This window comes from Geotrypetes seraphini, chromosome 3, assembly GCF_902459505.1.
Source record: "Geotrypetes seraphini chromosome 3, aGeoSer1.1, whole genome shotgun sequence".
Classification (NCBI taxonomy): Eukaryota; Metazoa; Chordata; class Amphibia; order Gymnophiona; family Dermophiidae; genus Geotrypetes; species Geotrypetes seraphini.
The window spans coordinates 18,856,979-18,877,202 of NC_047086.1; the positions used below are offsets into that span (position 1 = coordinate 18,856,979).

At 42.4% G+C, this 20,224-nt stretch overlaps 1 protein-coding gene across 4 annotated transcripts in view; it reads left to right on the forward strand.

Moving 5' to 3' along the window:
• The window catches only part of ASCC3 (activating signal cointegrator 1 complex subunit 3), a 938,401-nt gene that overhangs the window by 50,535 nt on the left and 867,642 nt on the right, over positions 1 to 20,224 (forward strand). For all 4 annotated transcript variants that reach the window (XM_033936490.1, XM_033936487.1, XM_033936491.1 and 1 more), the window contains exons 2-4: positions 1,150 to 1,299; positions 4,802 to 4,952; positions 15,435 to 16,018. In XM_033936490.1, coding sequence (XP_033792381.1) covers positions 1,210 to 1,299; positions 4,802 to 4,952; positions 15,435 to 16,018 — 825 coding nt within the window. In that variant the 5' untranslated portion in view covers positions 1,150 to 1,209. The remainder of the gene's footprint in view (positions 1 to 1,149; positions 1,300 to 4,801; positions 4,953 to 15,434; positions 16,019 to 20,224) is intronic.

Consider the following 20,224-nt stretch of genomic DNA (forward strand, 5'->3'; position numbering starts at 1 on the left):
GAAGAAATCCCTTGGAATGGGGGCAGGATGCAAGGGAGAGGGAGGTGGGGTGCTCCCGGGTGGGGGGGAGGGAGGAGGATGGGAAGAAAGAAAGTGATGGAAAAATGCTGGTCCTGAGAAGAATGTTGGACATTTGGAGGGATCTGGACACAGCTAAGGGGGGGAATGCTAAACAGGAAGAGAGGGATATGGATACTACTTCTACTACTTATCATTTATATACTTTCTCTGTCCATAATAGGCTCACAATACTAAGTTTTTGTTGTGTTGGGTTTTTTTTTTTGGGGTACCTAGGGCAATGCAGGGTTAAGGATCACAAGGAGCTGCAGTGGGAATTTAACCCAGTTCTCAAATCATAAAAATGCCCAGTGAACACAGAAAGAAAACACAAAAAGATTCAGAACATAATAATTGCGGGAGAAAAAGACCACAAGAAACCTCGACAAGAAACATCTGCTTTAAAGTTTTTCACTTCAACAGTTAAAAGCTCTATCGTTGATCTAAAAACTCCCAACCCTTATTTTAAAGAATAATTTAGTACATAATTTAGTGTAACAGAGAAAAATGATGGCAGATAAAGGCCAAATGGCCTATCCAGTCTGCCCATCCGCAGTAACCATTATCTCTTCCTCTCTGTAAGATCCCACGTGACTATCCCAGGCTTTCTTGACTTCAGACACAGGCTTTGTCTCCACCACCTCTTCCGGGAGGATGTTCCACGCATCTACCACCCCATGCCTCACCAACTGGTACAGCAAACTGCTTCCATGCCATTGTCTCTTTCGGTACCAGCACCATTTCACTCCCACATCTGAGCTTCCTCAGGTGTCCAGTGCTACACTGTTCATCTCAAACAAAACTCTCAACAAAAAATGGATCACAGTCTGCTGCACTAACCATTAGGCTACTTCTCAACTCTTGGGAGAGATCCTGGGAGCAAGTGGCAAAGTGACTCGGATGCTAGAGCTATAAGAAGGGGCTCAGAGGTAAAACGGGGACAGAGATAAGGATTGAAGAAGGGATCTAATGCTGATGCAGGTTGCTAGGGGGCAGGATTGGGGTGGAACTTGCCACTGAAACAAAAAAGCGTTATCCGCCCTAGAAATTGGTACAACATTCTCTACTGTTCTTGGTTTTCTCCTTTTTTAGGTTTTGAAAGTGAAAGTGGGACCTAATTTTTCATCCGATGGATCACTGAATGAATGGCAGATGGCTCTACCTCGCCTTACAGGGGCTTTGCGCTCCTTTTCGAATGTCTCGAAACAGAATGATTACAGTGGAGAGTCGGATGATTTAAAGGTAAATTGTTTTACATATGATCACTTCAAAAAATCTTACAGTTGCGTAAGCATGAGAGGTATGGAATCCACTGACCATAGTTTTCAGAAATTTCTGGCACCTTGTAGAATTATAGTGCAAACTAACAAGTATACTTTCTCTAGTTTATCTAGTAATGTCCCACGGAATCCAGTATGGACACTACCAAGTACACTGTCACTTTAAATTTTTAAGACAATGCACAAACCACACACTTGCTGGTTTCTTCCCACCTAATATTGGCTCACAAGACTATGAGTTCTTCATTTTCCGCGGAGCTGAGAAACTGTGTCTTCAGTGCGTCAAACTTTTTGATTTTTTTTTTTTTTTTTGTGCCTTCCTGTCTTAATTTTTAGTACTTTTGGTCATAATTGTTTGTTTTTATCGTGTTCCTGCATTTGTACCGATTTTGGTTTAAATTTGTCAACTTTTTCATTTTTGCCTTCAGGCCACCTTGGGCCCTTTTTTCTTTCTGGGAGCATCAATTGTTTTGGGTATATTTTTTCCTTGAGCTCCCCGTGCCATTGAGCCTTTTGATTTCATGTTGGCCCTTTTTTCTTCCATGTCAAAGATGGTACTGAGAGGTTTTAAAAAAATGCTCTTGATTGGACCATTTCAGATTTTGAACTGCATAATTGGTACGTTCAGTGTCTTGGTCCTGATCATCGGGACATTAATTGTGTCCTCTATCTCTGTATGCAAACGAGAACACTCAAAGCCTGGAAACTTCAATTTGAAAAAATTTGTTGGTATCGCGTGTTGGGTTCCTTGCAGCATTGGGGACTATACATCATTTTCATCGATGCCTTGAGTATTGAAGGACCTAGCATATAAGAAAGCTAAGAAGCACAAGCATTCTTCATCTTCTAGGCATACCATTACATCCTCCCAAGCATCAACTTCATTGATGCATAGTAAGTGTCGATGCTCAGATGACGATTCTCCTTCTATCCAGAGGATGTCTCCTCATAAGCATACCTTGACATCGAGGTCTCCCATGCCTCACCGACTGATTCCATGCTGTTGTCTGTTTTGGTACCAGCACCGATTCTTCTACTGCTACTATTTGTCATTTCTATAGCTCTGAAAGGTGTACGTAGCGCTGTCCATTTAACATTCAGTAGATGGTCCCTTACAATCTAATTTGGACAGACAGACAAGACATCTAAGGGTTGGGGAGTTTCTAGCAGAAGGAATGATAATGATGGGTATAGGTATTCAAGAGGAGATCCGGGCTTTCATGGATCGGTGGAAGTGTTATCTCCTGCCTTGCAACATTGACTTCCAACCGATTCTTGATGCACAGTTGAAACTTTTCTCAGTGCACACTCCTTGATTCACCTAGTATGGAATACTTTGAGGAGTCTGTCTCAGATATATCCATCCACTCAGGTGAGGAGTTGCGGAGTTCCCAGAATACTCAGCAGATGAGTGCATTAAGGTACCCTTACACAAAGTCATGAAAGGTACTTTGTTTAAGAACTGGAAGACTCTCCTATCAATCTAAGTAGCTCCTAGAAGTCCAGGAATTGACTGAATTCAACTTCAACACTATTCATTAGTTGTGGAATCTGCCCTGAAGTGTTTATGCAGTTCATGATCTTACACTTCTGTTAGACTCCAGATTCTCCTTATTGCTTCAGCACTAAAAAGTATCCCATGCCTTGGCATATGTTGAAAGAGTAGATTTGTTAGCAGACAAATTGAGCATACTCTTGACCTTCAATCTCACAAATGGTCTCTCAGCACAACCATCTTGCAACACATTTTCTCCAAATGGGGGTCTCCAGACATACAGTAGATCTTGTTCTGTCTTCCCACAACCACAGACTTCTACTCTTCTGCTTCAGACTCTTTGCCCCCAATGCCCTGGAGTCAGATGCCTTTCTCATTTGTTGGTGAAGCAGATTCCTCTACACATTTTCTTCGTTGCCTCTTGTCAGGAGAACTCTACTCAAACTTTGCCAGGATCAAGGCACCATGATCCTCATAGCACCTCATTGGCCATGTCGACTGTGGTTCCCACTCCTCCTAGAACTTATCTAATGTAAGCCTTAGATTTATATACCATATCATCTTCTGAAATAGGGGTTTGACTTGGTTTACATAAGACTTTGGTACTTGGAGAGACCTCCCAGGAAAGAGACTTGGGAGTTCTGATCGACAAGTCGATGAAGCCGTCCGCGCAATGTGTGGCGGTGGCGGCGAAGGCAAAAAGGGCGAACAGAATGTTAGGAATGATAAAGAAGGGGATCACGAACAGATCGGAGAAGGTTATCATGCCGCTGTACCGGGCCATGGTGCACCCTCACCTGGAGTACTGCATCCAGCACTGGTTGCCATACATGAAGAAGGACACGGTACTACTCAAAAGGGTCCAGAGAAGAGCGACTGAAGTGGTTAAGGGGCTGGGGGGGTTGCCGTACTGTGAAGAGATTGGAGAAACTGGGCCTCTTCTCCCTTGAAAAGAGGAGACTGAGAGGGGACATTATTGAAACATTCAAAATACTGAAGGGAATAGACTTGGCAGATAAAGACAGATTGTTCACCCTCTCCAAGGTGAGGAAGCAGAGGGAGGAGAGAGGCCTCCCCCTCCTTCCTCAAAGGTAGGGAGAACGAGAGAACACTCTCTGAAGTTAAAAGGGGATAGATTCCGTGCAAACGTAAGGAAGTTCTTCTTCACCCAGAGAGTGGTGGAAAACTGGAACGCTATTCCGGAGGCTGTTATAGGGGAAAACACCCTCCAGGGATTCAAGACCAAGTTAGACAAGTTCCTGCTGAACGGAAACGTTCGCAGGTAGGGCTGGTCTCAGTTAGGGCACTGGTGTTTGACCTAGGGGCCGCCGCGGGAGCAGACTGCTGGGTACGATAGACCACTGGTCTGACCCAGCAGCGGCAATTCTTATGTATACTTAATTCCCAAGAAAGACATGGTCAGACTCACACTGATTAAGAATACAGCAGTTAGAATAATCTATGGTTTTAAAAAGTATGACCATGTAACTCCATTTTATTGTGAGTTGCACTGGCTTCCAATGGAGGCTCGTGTTTTGTTTAAGCTGGGTTGCTTTTGCTTTAAGGTTATGTATGGTACCACTCCGTTTTACATGGTTAATAGATTTTCTTTAGCATCGTATAAATATAATAGAAGATCCCATGCCCTTTTACTTTTCCTTCAGTACAGGGCTGTAAAAGCAAGAAATTTGTTGACCATACTTTAACATTCCAAGCAGCTTCCTATGATAGAGAATTTCGATTGATATTGCTTGGAGCCTGTTCTTATAAACAATGAAATATACTTGAGTAAACCCCTTGGTTTTATTGTCCATTTTTATTTATCAAAATTGCTAAATAGCTTACTGTCATAAGCGCTTCAGCATTTGAGTGAATGTACCTCAAAGTTGCTACCTGCAATATCTGAAATATGGGATAATTTCATATATGCCTCTAACAGGTTTTCCTCTCCTTTTCCTCCTTTATACAGAATAAAAGATCAAAACTGCGTGAATATGCTTTGCATTCTGACCTTACGTGGAAGAAGATTATTGAATTTGTCATGCATAGCGTTGATAAGAAAGAAGCACCTGATATAAATGGAGACTTGAAAGATATTTTACAGGCTGCAAGACAAATTGGTGAGTTATTTTTGTGCCTTTTTGTTTAATGTGAAGAAATATGTTTCTTTATATGCTTTTTAAATGCTCTTGTTGACTAGCATTCAAAAGCAAACTAGATGCACATCTCCTTATGAGAGGCATAGAGGGATATGGGTGACTAGAATTACGCTAGGTGTACACCTGGCTGGGCCTCTGCATGTGCGGATCGCCGGACTTGATGGACCAAGGGTCTGATCTGGAGATGGCAGTTCTTATGTTCTTATTGACTCTGCAGGCAGGCTCCATTTTCTACTTGATTCTATAGTTGTAACAAGGGCTGCAAACAGAAAATAGAGAATGAAAGGGCTGCCAATATAATTGACCATACTCTTAAATAAGAACATAAGAATAGCTATACACTGGTTCTGGGCTGGAAATTGGTAGTCTCTCCTGAAGTATTTTTATTGGGCTTGATGAGTTCTAGTGGAATTGGGGGGCAAGGACCCCATCTTTCGGTTTGTAAATTAAGTATTTTGGGCCATCCTGAGGAAGTGGTCATCCAACCAGGCTCCCTCGTTTGGGTATGGAGAATTAGTATCCAGGAACTGATGGGTTGGGAAGCAATGGACACCAAGGGTACTAACAAACGTAAGACGAAATTCTTGGACATGGGACCCCTATCTGTAGTCCCTTCCACATACACTTCGCAGCCAGACATTAAACTCCTTATAACTCCCTGAGGGTCACTCTCTTGGTCACTAATCTTCATTTTTTCTCTTACTTTGTCCTGTTTCCACACAATTTTCAGCTTACTGGTTGGGGTGGCGGGTCTTTAGGTGATATGTCGGTTATTCTCTTGTGTACCAAAATCCGGGTCATAAGAACCAAGACATGGGTTTTGCTTTTGTCCACTTTATTGTCTATTTGCCAGTTTACCTTGACTATTTCTTCTGTGAAAATTCTAGTTGTCAGCATTTTTGACTTGTAAGTTTCTTTTACATAGAAACATGATAGCAGATAAAGGCCAAATGGCCCATCCAGTCTGCCCTTCCGCAGTAACCATTATCTCTTTCTCTTTCTCTTTCTGAAAGATCCCACGTATCTATCCTAGACTCTCTTGAATTCAGCCACAGTCTCTGTTTCCATCACCTCTTCAGGGAGACTGTTCCATGCATCTATCACCCTCCAGATTACTCTGGAGCCTATCACCTCTTAACTTCATCCTATGCCCTCTCATTGCAGAGTTTCCATTCAAATGAAAGAGACAAGACTCATGCACATTTATATTACATAGATATTTAAATGTCTCTATCATATCTCCCCTCTCCCACCTTTTCTCCAAAGTATACAGATTGAGATCTTTAAGTGTGTCGCCATACGCCTTATTACAAAGACCACGCACCTGTACTAAGTCGGACCTTATCCAATCAGGAGCTGCTTTGACACGCAGCTCCTGATTGGTAAGGCCCGACTTTAGTACAGGAAGAGGCGGTCAGAGCATACAGTGAGTAATTTTCTTCACTCACCGGTGCTCTGGCTGCCCTCTCCAGTCTCCCCCCACGAAAAACCGTATTCGCGGTTTTTCAAGATTTGCGGGGGTTTCTGGAACGGAACCCCCGCAAATATCGGGGGAGTACTATATACCCCTTTTCTTCAGTTATGCTTAGCAGGCACGTTTTAAATTCCTTAGCAGCTTTGTTGTCAGATGAACCTGCCTCCCCAGAAAGACTTACATTTTTTAGTGCATATCACTTTTTAAAATGTGTTAACCAACCTGAATTCGAAAAGAGTTTCACATTTTCCTGACCCTGGGTGACGTGTTTGTAAATGTCTCTCTGGCTTTCATCCTGACGACAATGCTGTCAACTGTGCTTTTTTTCTCATTCACCATTTGCATTATCCAGAAATTTAGTCGCTTCTTCATCTTTTCCATTGATCTATCATGAACCACAGATGTTGTTTTGGAACTTTCCAGTGTAGCTTTGCAAACAGACCAATGAATATCTTCCTCTATTAGCCGGATGGATCAGATTGTGGATTCATCCATATTGAACTCAGCTGACAGCAGAAACAGACTTGCTAGAATGAAGCCTGTCTAAAACACTCAGACACATGACATGCTTATTTCTCTTTGGACCTGTACCTGCAGATGCTTGAAACTCATGCTTCTTACGCACTCTCTCGATGCTTGGTGTCTTTTTCTGAAGCAAAATCAAAAGTGAAAGAGAACATTTTTTTTTTCTAAGGTTGGAGGTCCGCGAAAACACGAACATGTGGTGCGAATGGCGACTAGTGGTCACAATGCATGCAACCGTGGATAAGTGAAATTGTGAATCGGGAATGCACGAATAACAAGAATGGATGTATTTCTGTTTTGTTTTTTTGTACTTGCTTTGCACACTACTGTTACCTATTTGTTTAGCAGTACATCAACGTAAAACTAAAGAGTCCCCATTGCATTTGATATTAAGCAGCACCTCAGCTTTAATGATTTACTTAGCTGCCAGCTAACAGGAGTTGGTTTGCCAGTAGTGCTACAGAAGATAAATTTTAAAACAAAATTATCTGCCTATTTTAATTCCACAGCTATATGTTTGAGGGAGCTTGAGGGTTCCCCTGACACATTCAACAGGATTTGATAGAGCCAGTGGGGAGGCTTGTGTCATTCCTCAAAACCAGCGTCTTGCAAACTATTTCCAACCGTGGCACACTAAACAGGGGGCCGTGGCTCGAGGGTACCTTGATGTGCTTGGACGTCGACGCAACGCCATCATGTTGATGTGTGTGCATGCGTGAAGGCCCTGCAGACATGGCCTTGAGTTGCCGGGCAGGAGGAGAGGCGCCGGTGCTTGCTGTTTACAGGATGTACCTGTCTCTGTGAGAGACACATCCTGTAGGCAGTCAGCTGGTGCCAGCAACTCTCCTCCTCACCAGCGTCTCGCGGCACACTTTGAATCTTGCTGCGGCTCACTGTTTGCGATTCACTGCTCAAAACAGAAAAAATGAACTTCCTGTCATGCACATGTAATTGAATCACCACATTTGGCCATAAATGTTTGGAGGAATAGGGAAATGAACAGACGTACACCTGCAGGAGGGGGGCACAAACTGGGGACACAGAATGGATGGAGTGAGGAAGAGGGGCACAGAAGGAAGGGAGGGAGCACAAACTAGGGAGAACTTGGGACATTTTTATTTATTTTTAATGTAGTTTCTACAAAGTTGCGGTCAACTGTTACAAGGCCAAAAAATCCTGTGGTCAACCGTTACATACCCAGATATTGACGGCCTCGCATGTAATGGCTACATTTCAGTTTTGCACACTCTTAGGAAGAGCCAGTTCAGCCTATGAATTTTGAGTCAGGTACTTTGAAATGCTTCCAGCTTACACACATGTGACAGTTCACCTTGCACAGAAATATCAGGAACTCTTCGCCAGCTATTTGTTTACCTTGTCGTATCTCGCTGTGACGAGGTATTGTGCCTAGTCTGTGGTTTCTCCTTAATGCTGTTTTAATGTAGGTTTGTTGGTTGAATTTAATTACCTACTTAATCTTTCTTGCCGCTGTTGTCCACAAAATAATTCATGTTTTAATTTATTCAGTCAGCTTTTATGTCACTAAATTTAGAATTGCATTTTTGGTACTTGTTAGGAAGACAGATTTATATGAATTAATAGGAGTTGTGCATTGTTATAAACTGGAGTATAATAGGTACCTGCTGGGTTCCGTCTCCTCACTGTGAGATTAATATTCAAATTAGGCAATGAATAAACATTGTATTTTGCTAGAAATGTGACTGTTACTCAGACCTAAGAGCTTTGTAGCTGGCGTTAGCAGTCGTCGCTGAAGCCTGGATTTCATTCTTTCACTGTTGGCTTGTAACAGTGTGAGTGCATTGCAGGACCAAGTTCTTATCTCCTTCGAGACAGAGGCAGTGATAGAATGTGGGGCTGCTTTTCTGAAAATATCTTACTGATGTTTTCTGCAGACTCAAAAAAATATATTAAATCTTGGCCACCACTGAATATAGCTCTTAATTTGAATGATATGAAAATGAAGCCAAGCGTGAATTGTTATAACATAGCTAGGATTGAAATATGAGCGCACACATAAAATCTCAGTACTCGCAGTCGAATCAAAGTTTATATGAATGGACTTATTTTTTTTTCCTTTCAGTAGCAAACTCACTTAAAAATGAGACTAATGTCGATGACTTCATAATCTGACTTTCAAAAATATCTTGAAACCAATCAGAGATTTGTATTGTGTTTATTAGTCACGTTATATAAAGCGAAGCACAGGTAAACAGACATAATAAATATTACAAACATAAAACCGTACAAAACACAATCTGACCCCCCCCCCATAAATAACATAGAACAGTTAACAGCGATATGAATAACTGTATTTTACATTTCAGTTTTAAAACATTCATCTTTTCTCCTTTACTGCTGGAATGAATGTGCCGTGCCATGTGGTGTCATGAGTGCTGGGTTTTAGGACATCACTTCTCTTCCTTGTCACCCATTGAAGAATAAATGCAATATCTTAATGTGCACTGGCCAACAACTGCAGCTCACGTAAAGTAAAATTCTGGAATCTCTTCATGGTACACCACTGCCCTGGCACACAGTTTGAAAGACACTGGCATATAGTTTTGGGTTATATGACAGATGTCAGTCTTTATGGCATTCAGAATAAGGGCATTGGTTACTCTCACAGAAGACATGGTCCATCAACAGATTAGAGTTGAGAGCCATTCAACTGATAAAGCAGTCAGGGTCTTCTCCGACAATGCCACAGTCATGGTATATGTCAACAGACAAGGGGATAACCATGAGTGCTTCGCTACAGGTGGCGGCCCAAATATTGTTTTGCTAGGTGGCAGCCCATCTGCAGCCCATCACAGTGGCTCATGTAATGGGAGTGGGCAATATTACATTACATTAGTGATTTTTATTCCGCCATTAGAAGAGGATTTCTGCACATGTCTAGAAGTGTTACAGAGTAGAGCGGGTTGCTTCAGAGGATTGAAATGTTTCATATGGTGTTAGTTAGTTTTCATGGATTTCTTGAATAGCAGGGTTTTTATTTCTTTTCTGAAAGTTTTGTAATTTGGGGTTGCGATTAGAAGATTTGAGAGTTGGTTCTATAGTTTTGCTGCTTGTGTGGCTAGAAGGCGATTGTACAGTTTTTTTCCGTTTGATGTCTCTGATTGGAGGGTATGTGAATGGTGTTTGGGTTCTCCTGTGTCTGGTTGTGGTAGTTTGGATTAAGCGGTTGTTCAAGTAGGCTGGGCTTTCACCATTTATGGATTTAAATAGTAGACAGTAGAATTTAAATAGTATTCTTGCTTGAATTGGGAGCAGTGTGAGTCAAGGTATGCCTCGGTGATGTGGTCATGTTTTCTTAGTGAATAGATTACTGTAGTAAGATTTCACAAGATTTAAATAGCTGATCTTTTGTGTTAAAGAGTTCGATTGAACATAAGGTCTTTGACCCTCACTCAGATGTGTCCAGGTTCTTGAAGGAAGCTCTCAGGCTCTACCTATAGCAGCTTGCAGAGATCGCTAGCCCCAGCAATCTTCTCTGCAGGCTGCTGCTAGTAAGTAAATGGTGCGCGGGAGGCCAGGGGGGAAGCCAGACACCAGCGGGAGGCCCGGGGGAAAGCTGGACAGCAGCACTTCCCGACTGACCCTCGGGAGGAGGTGTAGCATTATATACTAAAAATGACATTAAAGTCACCAGAATCACAGATGTACGGTACACTGGGGAATCCCTTTGGGTAAATTTGGCCAAAGGGAAGGACAAATGCCTGTATCTTGGCGTAGAATACAGACCCCCAAGACAACAGGATGACCAAGATATGGAATTAATCGGAGATATAGAGAATATCACCTTGCGTGGGGACACAGTATTATTAGGTGACTTCAACATGACTGATGTGGATTGGGTCACACTTTCCTCTGCTTCAAGCAGCAGCAGGAGGCTATTAAACTCCTTGAAGGGAGCAGGACTAAGGCAACTGGTGTTGGAACCAACAAGGGATCAGGCAATCCTAGACCTGATACTTACCAATGGAGAAAGTGTCACAGAGGTCTCGGTGGGCGACACATTGGCCTCCAGCGACCACAACATGGTATGGTTCAATCTCAGGAAAGGTTTCACTAAATCTACCACACTGACCAAGGTCCTTAAATTCAAGGACACAAACTTCAAAGACATGGGGAACTTCGTTCACCAGGCGCTACAAAGCCAAGCAGAAACCGATAACGTGGAAGAAATGTGGTCAACTATGAAAGCCACCATACAGGAAGCAACAAACCGTTATGTTAAATCGGTAAATAAACGGAGTAGGAACAATAAGCCACAGTGGTTCTCTGTGGAGATCTCGGACCTCATCAAGGAGAAGAAAAAAGCATTCATCTCTTACAAACAATCAGGGAAACAGGACTCCAGGGAAATCTATCTGGCCAAGTCAAAAGCCGTCAAAACAGCAGTTAGGGAGGCCAAATTCCGCATGGAGGAGTCTTTAGCAAGGAACATAAAGAAAGGAGATAAATCCTTTTTCAGGTATATCAGTGACAGGAACAAGAACTCAGGTGGGATAGTACGTCTCAGGAAATCAAAGGGTGACTATGCAGAAACGGACTCGGAAAAAGCCCAACTATTAAATGAATACTTCTGCTCGGTCTTCACCCGTGAGGCGCCGGGACTTGGTCCTCAGCTGCAGACAAGGGTTGACTCAGCTGATCCGTTTAGTAATTTCGAGTTTACGCCCAGCAGTGTCTACTGCGAGCTGTCAAAGCTCGAGGTTAACAAGGCAATGGGGCCTGACAACCTACACCCCAGGGTGCTCAGGGAGTTGTGTGATGTCTTGGCAGAACCGCTATCCGCGCTCTTCAATCTCTCCCTTAGTACAGGTAACGTCCCGTTGGACTGGAAAATGGCTAACGTCATTCCACTTCATAAGAAAGGCTCCAAGATGGAGACAGCAAACTACAGACCGGTGAGTCTCACATCAATAGTGAGCAAACTAATGGAAACTCTAATCAAACGCCAATTGGATACGATCATGAACGAGGAGAATCTACGGGATCCCCGTCAACATGGATTAACTAAGGGGAGATCCTGCCAATCCAACCTGATCAGCTTCTTTGACTGGGTGACAAGAAAGCTGGATATTGGGGAGTCCATGGACATCGTATACCTGGACTTCAGCAAAGCATTCGATAGCGTACCACACCGCAGGTTGGTGAGCAAGATGAGTTCTATAGGATTGGGCGACACGTTGACGAAATGGATTGGGAACTGGCTTGAGGGTAGGCTTCAGAGGGTAGTGGTGAATGGCACCCCCTCCGAAACGACGGAGATGATCAGTGGAGTGCCACAGGGCTCCGTCCTGGGCCCAACCCTGTTCAACATCTACATAAGAGACTTGGCAGAAGGGCTCCGAGGTAAAATAACATTATTCGCCGATGACGCCAAACTAAGCAATGTAGTGGCCAAGAGTACAACAGACAAAAATTCAATGCCCGACAACATGATGCACGACCTACTACTACTGGAGCGCTGGTCTAGGTCCTGGCAACTCAGCTTCAATGCCAAGAAATGCAAAGTTATGCACCTGGGCAGCCAAAATCCATGCAGGACTTACACCCTAAATGGCGAGATCCTAACAAGAACTGAAGCAGAACGTGACCTAGGGGTGATCGTCAGTGAGGACATAAAGGCTGCCAATCAAATGGAGCAAGCTTCCTCCAAAGCAAGGCAAATCATGGGTTGCATACACAGGAGTTTCGTCAGCCGTAAGCCTGAAGTCATTATGCCATTGTATAGATCTATGGTGAGACCACACCTGGAGTACTGTGTGCAATTCTGGAGGCCGCATTACCGAAAGGATGTGCTGAGACTAGAGTCGGTCCAGAGAATGGCCACCCGGATGGTCACGGGTCTCAAGGATCTCCCGTACGAGGAAAGGCTGGATAAATTGCAGCTCTACTCACTCGAGGAACGCAGAGAGAGGGGAGACATGATCGAGACGTTCAAGTATCTCACGGGCCGCATCGAAGTGGAAGAAGATATCTTCCTTCTCAAGGGTCCCACGGCAACCAGGGGACACCCGTGGAAAATCAGGGGAGGGAAACTGCATGGTGACACCAGGAAATTCTTTTTCACTGAAAGAGTGGTTGACCGTTGGAATAGTCTTCCACTTCAGGTCACTGAGGCCAGCAGCGTGCCTGATTTTAAGGCCAAATGGGATAGACACGTGGGATCTATTCAATGAGTTAGGTGGGGGAGGGTCATTGTGGTAGGCAGACTAGATGGGCCGTGGCCCTTATCTGCCGTCTATTTCTATGTTTCTATGTTGTATGTTTCACCTAAAGTTATGTAGGATGTCTAATGTCGCTTAAGTGGCACTAAGCATGATTCTATACAGAGCACCTAATTTTTATAGAATCGTGCTTAGCGCCATACTAATCATGGTGATTTTTTTAGGCGACCCATATAGAATCGGACCCAATGTGTATACACATGTGGAGTGGATGATTGAGGGGACTGGCTATTAGAGAATGACACGGGGAAAAAATTTATCACTGTTACCGCCCTGTCCGATCGTCCCCATCATTGCCATGTCCCCACGAGCTCATTCCCCATCCCTGCTCCATCCCCGCGAGCTCAGTCTCTGTCCCCGCCCTGTAAACTGTCAGATCCCATCCGCACAAGCCTCAAATAGTTATGATTTTATACTGAACTTCTTTTATTGAAGTATAAAAAGAGACAATATTCTATACAATTGTCATTTTATAAACACAAATAATGCAGAACAAGGATCAACAAAACCCCTGTCTCCCCTCCCTTTCACAAATATCCCCTCCACTATTGTGAAAACTGAACAAACCAAATTACTACAGAATGCAACATAGAAAAATCAAGCTAACAGAATACTTCAGTCACACGTGGCAGGAATAGTGTTAGGGGAGAGCAACTAGAGCAACTGCCTCCTGGTCAGAGAGAGAGACCTAAGCCAGCTGGAAGCTAAAGAAGCACAGCCTGGGCTTTGTAATACCAAGCTCTAGCAGGAAACATATTTCAAATCTGAAATATTCTAATCACAAAATATAACATTTATTTTTTTCTTCCTTTTGTTTTCTGGTAATTATATTCTTCAAATCACATTGGTTTCAGGCTTTGGTTTTGGGATCCTTCTGCCTTCATAGTGGCATGGCTGGTTCCTGAAGGTAAAATAGGCGCAAGAGGAGCTGGGGAGGAGATGATGAGTCTGACACAGGCACAATATTTTTACCACAGGAGCAAGACTTTTCACCGCTCCCACGGGGCGGTAAAAGGTCTTGTCTCCATTCCCACGTGGTGGTGAAAGGTCTTGTCCCTATTCCTGCGATAAACCAGTCGCAGATGTGGATCTACTGTGATGACCACAGTTTACCGTGGTCAACGGTTCCCATGTCATTCTCTACTGGCTATTCTGCCCAGAACATTAAAAGTCAGTTTTTGCACACTTAAGGTCCCCACTTTGGAAAACGTTGCCACAAGAATTAAGAACAACTTGAACTATAAAAGCTGCAGTCATATTTTTTTACAGTTGATATTATAAATCTGACTCCATTATATTGTGATTTTTAAATACATAAAATCCTATATGGATGATTTTATGTGCCATTGTTAAATTGCAATCTGCTGCAACGCTGTAGTGTGAAGTGGCTTTAACCAGTTTAAAAAAAGGTGCATTTGCTCTGCTCTACAGTGTAAGAAATTGTGCCAAGGAGTCGATCTCTACAGGACCAACCCAACTATTTTGAGACACTTCAAGTATCTATTTGGCAGGTTTCTGCTATTCAGAACCTGAGCACCCACTCAATGCCCAAACTGATTTCACAGCTCTGCTAGAGAGGGAAGCTGAGATGCGAGTGGGTGCTGCCATAGAAGTATGGAGATAAATTTTAATCCAACATACATTATTTTCTTTTATCACTGTAGTAATTAATAGTACTGCAATTTAGTGCTGTATGCCCTCAGGGAAACATTTTGAGTTAACATTTTATAGAAATACTGCTTGAAGTACATTACATTTCATGGGGTCAAGTCTGAGAGGTCCTCCGCATACCATCCAGCTTACTGAAATACCTAATTTATTCCAATAGCTGGGAATCCTCAGGTGTAAAACAGTAAAAATGAATGATGATTCTGATGGCAATTAAGGAAATGATGACTACATTTTTTATATAATATGGCACATGAGAAAAAATGTGCTGTTTGCAGTAATGGAAAATGAATACACGAGTTTTCAAAAGCACCCTCTGCCATCCATGAATCTTGTTAATTCTTTTATAGCAATAAATACTGGTACCATCAATTCATTAAAATCTCTTGATACGTTTCTTGCCACTTGGTGTGTGTTCAGGATCTGGAGATTTTTTTTTTTTTTCTCTTGCGTGTCAGTGTTTTGATTGTTAAAATGTAGCTTATACTAATTCTGTTTTTTTGTTTTTTTTAATAGTGGGAACCGAGTATGGGCAAGAAGCAATTGAAAGTGGTGCTGTGTTTCTTTTCAAGATTTTTCATGTTAAGGAATGTGTTGGCCATGATGAGACAAAGGCTATTAAGCAGATGTTTGGGCCTTTTCCATCATCATTTGCCACTGCAGCGTGCGATGCCACATGTCGGATTACTTCTCGCTTCACAGAAGAACAGCTTGCAGCCCTTGTACGGATGTTTGAAGTTAAAAATGGTGATACCGCCACATGTTTTGGTAAAAATATAATGTTCTCACTTGACATGTATGACTTGGATCATTCCGAAGAGCTGCCGGTAAATGGTGAAAACGATACACACAAACACATCAGCTTAGATTACGGCAAATTTCAAAACAATCATCTGGAGCCCTCCCAGGGGAGCTTTGTGGATGGCTTAGATGTCAAATCAGCCGGTAAAGTAGATGGCTCTTTTTTGCGCTGCAAAGTGGAAAAATACATAGGCGAAACATTACAGGGAACCTCTGGTGGGCCAATGCTGGATGATCTCTGCTGCACATTATTTGAAATGCTTGCGTCCAGCAAAAGCAATGATGAACTTCAGAATGAGGTAGGTGGCATGCTTGTCTTCTCTACAACATATGTAAGCAAAAAAGATGATGAACTTTAGTAACCACAGAGTTCTGATATGTTACTAAATCTGTAGCCGTGGCTGTCAAGTGTGAATATAATGATTTATTCATATTAATTTTATTTTTCATTTTCTATTCATGAACGTTGCCAGATTTTATGAGAATGATTAAAATTTTTTAAAAAAACCTCTGGAGACTTTCTTAGTACAAAGCACTTGTTCTGCTATATGCTTAAATTTAGATCTGTTTAACATTTTTGGAGAATCTCTAAACTCTTATGTGCTATTAGATGATGGATTCTTAGAACCTTTTAAAGATTTTGTTTTATTATAAATACTATAAGGAATGGGAGAAAACATTTAAATATGTCGCTTTTTAACGTGGTAACCATTTAGAAAAGGAAAATGACAAAAAAACTCCACACACTCAGGTTAATAGACAACAAAAAGTGGAGTGATAGTAATTTCAAAAAAATAACTTTAACCCAATCAAAATATTTGAAATGGTGCTTATATAAATATAATCTTTTATATCATCAACACTGACTCTGGGTTTCCAATAAAGGAGGGAAAAGACCTCAGACTCCCTTCATCCCTTCATAGGCAAACATTGTAAGCCAATTGAATGGAATATCTTCATCGGTCATAAAAACCTCCTTATGATTTTTATCTTAACATAATAGTCATTAAAAAAATCAACTTATCTATAAGGTCCTGATCCCAACGGGATTCCTCACGGAATCGGAAAAAAATCATAAGGAGGTTTTTTTATGACCAATGATTAAGAACTTAAGAATAACTTTACTGGGTAAGACCAATGGTTAATCAAGACCAGTAGCCCGTCTGCACGATGGCCAATCCAGGTCACTAGTACCTGGCCAAAATCCAAGGAGTAGCAACATTCCAGCATCTCAAAGACTAGCAAGATTCTGGAACCCCAATGAGAGCAACATTCCAGAGCTGAGATTGTGATGTCATAATGCCTCAGAGCCAACATCATCAGTGATATTAAAATGGCTTGATTGTCCTATTCTTGGCTCACGTAAGAACATAAGAATAACCTTACTGGGTTCAGACCAATGGTCCATTTAGCCCAGTAGCCCATCCTCACGGTGGCCAATCCAGGTCCCTAGTACCTGGCCAAAACCCAATTGGCTTACAATGTTTGCCTATGAATGTTTTGAAGGGAATCTGAAGTCTTTTCCCGCCTTTATTGGAAACCGACAGTCTGGGTTGATGATATACAAGATTATATTCTCGAATATAAGTCGATCCGAATATAAGTCGAGACCCCCTTCCCCCCCCTTAAAGGAGGAAAAATTGGCCAAAAAATACTCAGATAATCAATGCTGGTCACGAAACGGCTTGGGATTGACTATCTGGGAGTCAGCCCAGTTGACTCCCATGGTCTAAATATCAGTCCCTTTGTCCAGAAGCCAGCACTTTTTCTTGTAGCAGAATATCTTGGAAAATAGGAAACTGTGTGTGTGTACTACGTCATTGGTCTTTTCTGCTCTACTTTCTTTTGTTTTCTATATTACCTCTCTGATTTAATTAACTCCTCTGCTTTGCTTGACCCAGCCTCCCCATCACATAAGCACAGAGCAACAATTCTAGCCAATCTGTGTCTTAGTATTTATGACTTTAATTTGCTGAGAAACAAACAGAGTGTTCAGAACTTTCCAGAAGCTAGAGCTGGTAGAGATTAGAACCATTTTCTTAAGAGGTAAATTGACAAGGGATTTCTGTCTGGTGGATGGCTCTGTGTGTGAATCGGCACCTCTAATGCTATGCTGTACTGTATTAAATTTGGAGCTGAAATCTCCATACTGCAGAGCAGCAAGGGAAAGCAGGGGGGGGGGGGAGGCGTGCTTCTGTATCCCAGCTTTACTCCTGCCTTCTCCTACAGCCTGTCAGCTAGCTGTGTCTGACTGATGGCTGCAGGAGGAAGAGGGAGCTGCTGTAGTCTGTTATCTGGCAGTGTCTGACTGATGGGCTGCTGGGAACTTCTCTAGCTTAAGATAAAGGCACTTCATTTCTATGAGTGCCAATGAAGGGGGAAGAGCAGTAGATACAGTAAGAAAAGAAAAAAAAAATAAGACTGAATCAATTATCCAGAATACTCTCATTCTTGGCTAGCTTTCTCACCCTTTACTGTTCAGTTAGGACCCTCCCAACAATGTCTCTTATCTCTTCCCGCCAAGTGTATATGGACACTAATAGGCCATCATACTTTAGCATCTCCTTATACTGCTCCCCGGGAACTCCATTCATCGGGGAAGTCTCTCTTGTCTGTACCTTCTCCTCTACAGCCAACTCCAGACTCCGTCCCTTCTATCTTGCTGTACCATATGCAGGGCAGGATTAATTTGTCGAGGGCCCCTAGACACACAAGTCTACTGGGTCCCCTGCCCCACCCCCTGCCCTCATTTGTTTACTCTTCTTTTTTCCTTCTTTATTTCCACTTGATTTCTCGCTTTCTTTTATTTTAAAATTCAAAACAACAAAGATTACCATACCAGTGCCAGTGTACAGTTTTTCTTCTATGCAACTTCCAAACATCTCTGAACAAATCCCCCCTTCCTTCCTAGAGGAAGAGATCTTCAGCTGGCAGGGCTTTGGGAAGCCCACCAATTTATATTTTGCATTTGGGTAGTAGGCATGGGGCATGGTGGGTAGAAAATTTAGTGCCTGCCATTTTATTTGACTAATATATTTCTCAATTAGCTTTCAGAGGTTAACCTCTTTCTTTACCTCAGTAAACTATACTGCTGTTACAGTGTCCCTGTCCTGACCTGAGGAAGGGAGGTTTGGTCTCTGAACTAGTAAAAAATGTATTAAAATTAGTCCAATAAAAAGGATCACCTTTCCGTTAAGCCTTTTCCTTAATTTTTTTGGGGGGTCTTAAATATGAATCTCTTCTCTTTACCAAGATCCGCCCTCCCTTAAATTGGGGTCTAAGGAAGATAGCAATTTTTATGTTAATTGAAAATTTATTTAATTATTTGAGTTTCTTTCTGTATTTCTTGTACAAAAGCTTATTTTATCTTGTTGAAATTGTTAAATCTCACTTAAAAAAAGGATCACCTTATTTCTATTTTCTATTAATAAACATTTTATCAACACAGCTACAATAATACTTTATCCTAAAGCAATAAGAAAGAAATAAAACAAGTAGAATTTTTTTTTCTACGTTTGGTGCCTGGTTTCTGCTTTTCTCACCTTCTCATTATTCTCTTCCTTCCATCCACTGTCTGCCCTCTCTCTACCTCTTCCATATGGCATCTGATCTCTTTCTATGCCTCATCCAGAAACCGTCTGCTTTTCCCTTCCATCTTCCCCCCCCATTGGTCTGGTATCCATCTACTTCTCTCCGCTTCCCCAATGATGTGGCATCTGTATTCTTCCCTTCTATCTCCCCCTCCCTCACAGCAGATTTTAGCATCTCTCTCTCTCTCCTCATTTCCTCCCCTCAGATCTGGTATCTGTCTCCTTCCTCCTTTCCTCCTCCCAGGTCTGGTATCTGTCGCCTCCCCTTTCCCCCCCATGCTCTAGCATCTCTCTCTTCTTCCTTCCTCCTTTTCTTCCCTGGTCTTCCTTCTCAATTTATTTTCTGCCTGTCTAAATTCTTTTTTATTCAGTCCTCAATTTCCCTCTTTCATTGTGTCTACCTACAGCTTGCCACCTCTTTCCCTTACCCCTTCCAGTATCTAACTCTATCCTCTTCCCCCAATCCAGCATGTGCCTTTTTTCTTTCTCCTCCCCATTTCCTTTCAGTGTCTATCCCCCTCTCTCACCCACCCCCACTTCCATTTCTCATCTGTCCTCCTAAACCTAAAGCACCACTCAACCTCTTCCTGTTATCGGGCCATATCCTTCCCGTCTCCTCACCTTTGCAGATGCTTTCTAAAAGCAAAGTTCTCTCTCTCAGACGGTCCATGACAGGGAAGCCATTGTCACAAGCTTCATGCACGCGGCTCCCCCCGAGCTTTTCCTTTGACGCAACTTTCAGTTTCTGCAAGATCGCGTCAGAGGAGAAGCTTTGTTACAGCTTCGTGCATGCAACTAGTGAAGGCCCTGCTAAGAGAGAGCTGCAGAGGCCAATCTTGCAATCTTTAGAGATTTTTATAATTTTAAGTTCCTTGTCATCAGCAGCAGATGAATCCAGAGACAAGTGGGTTGTGT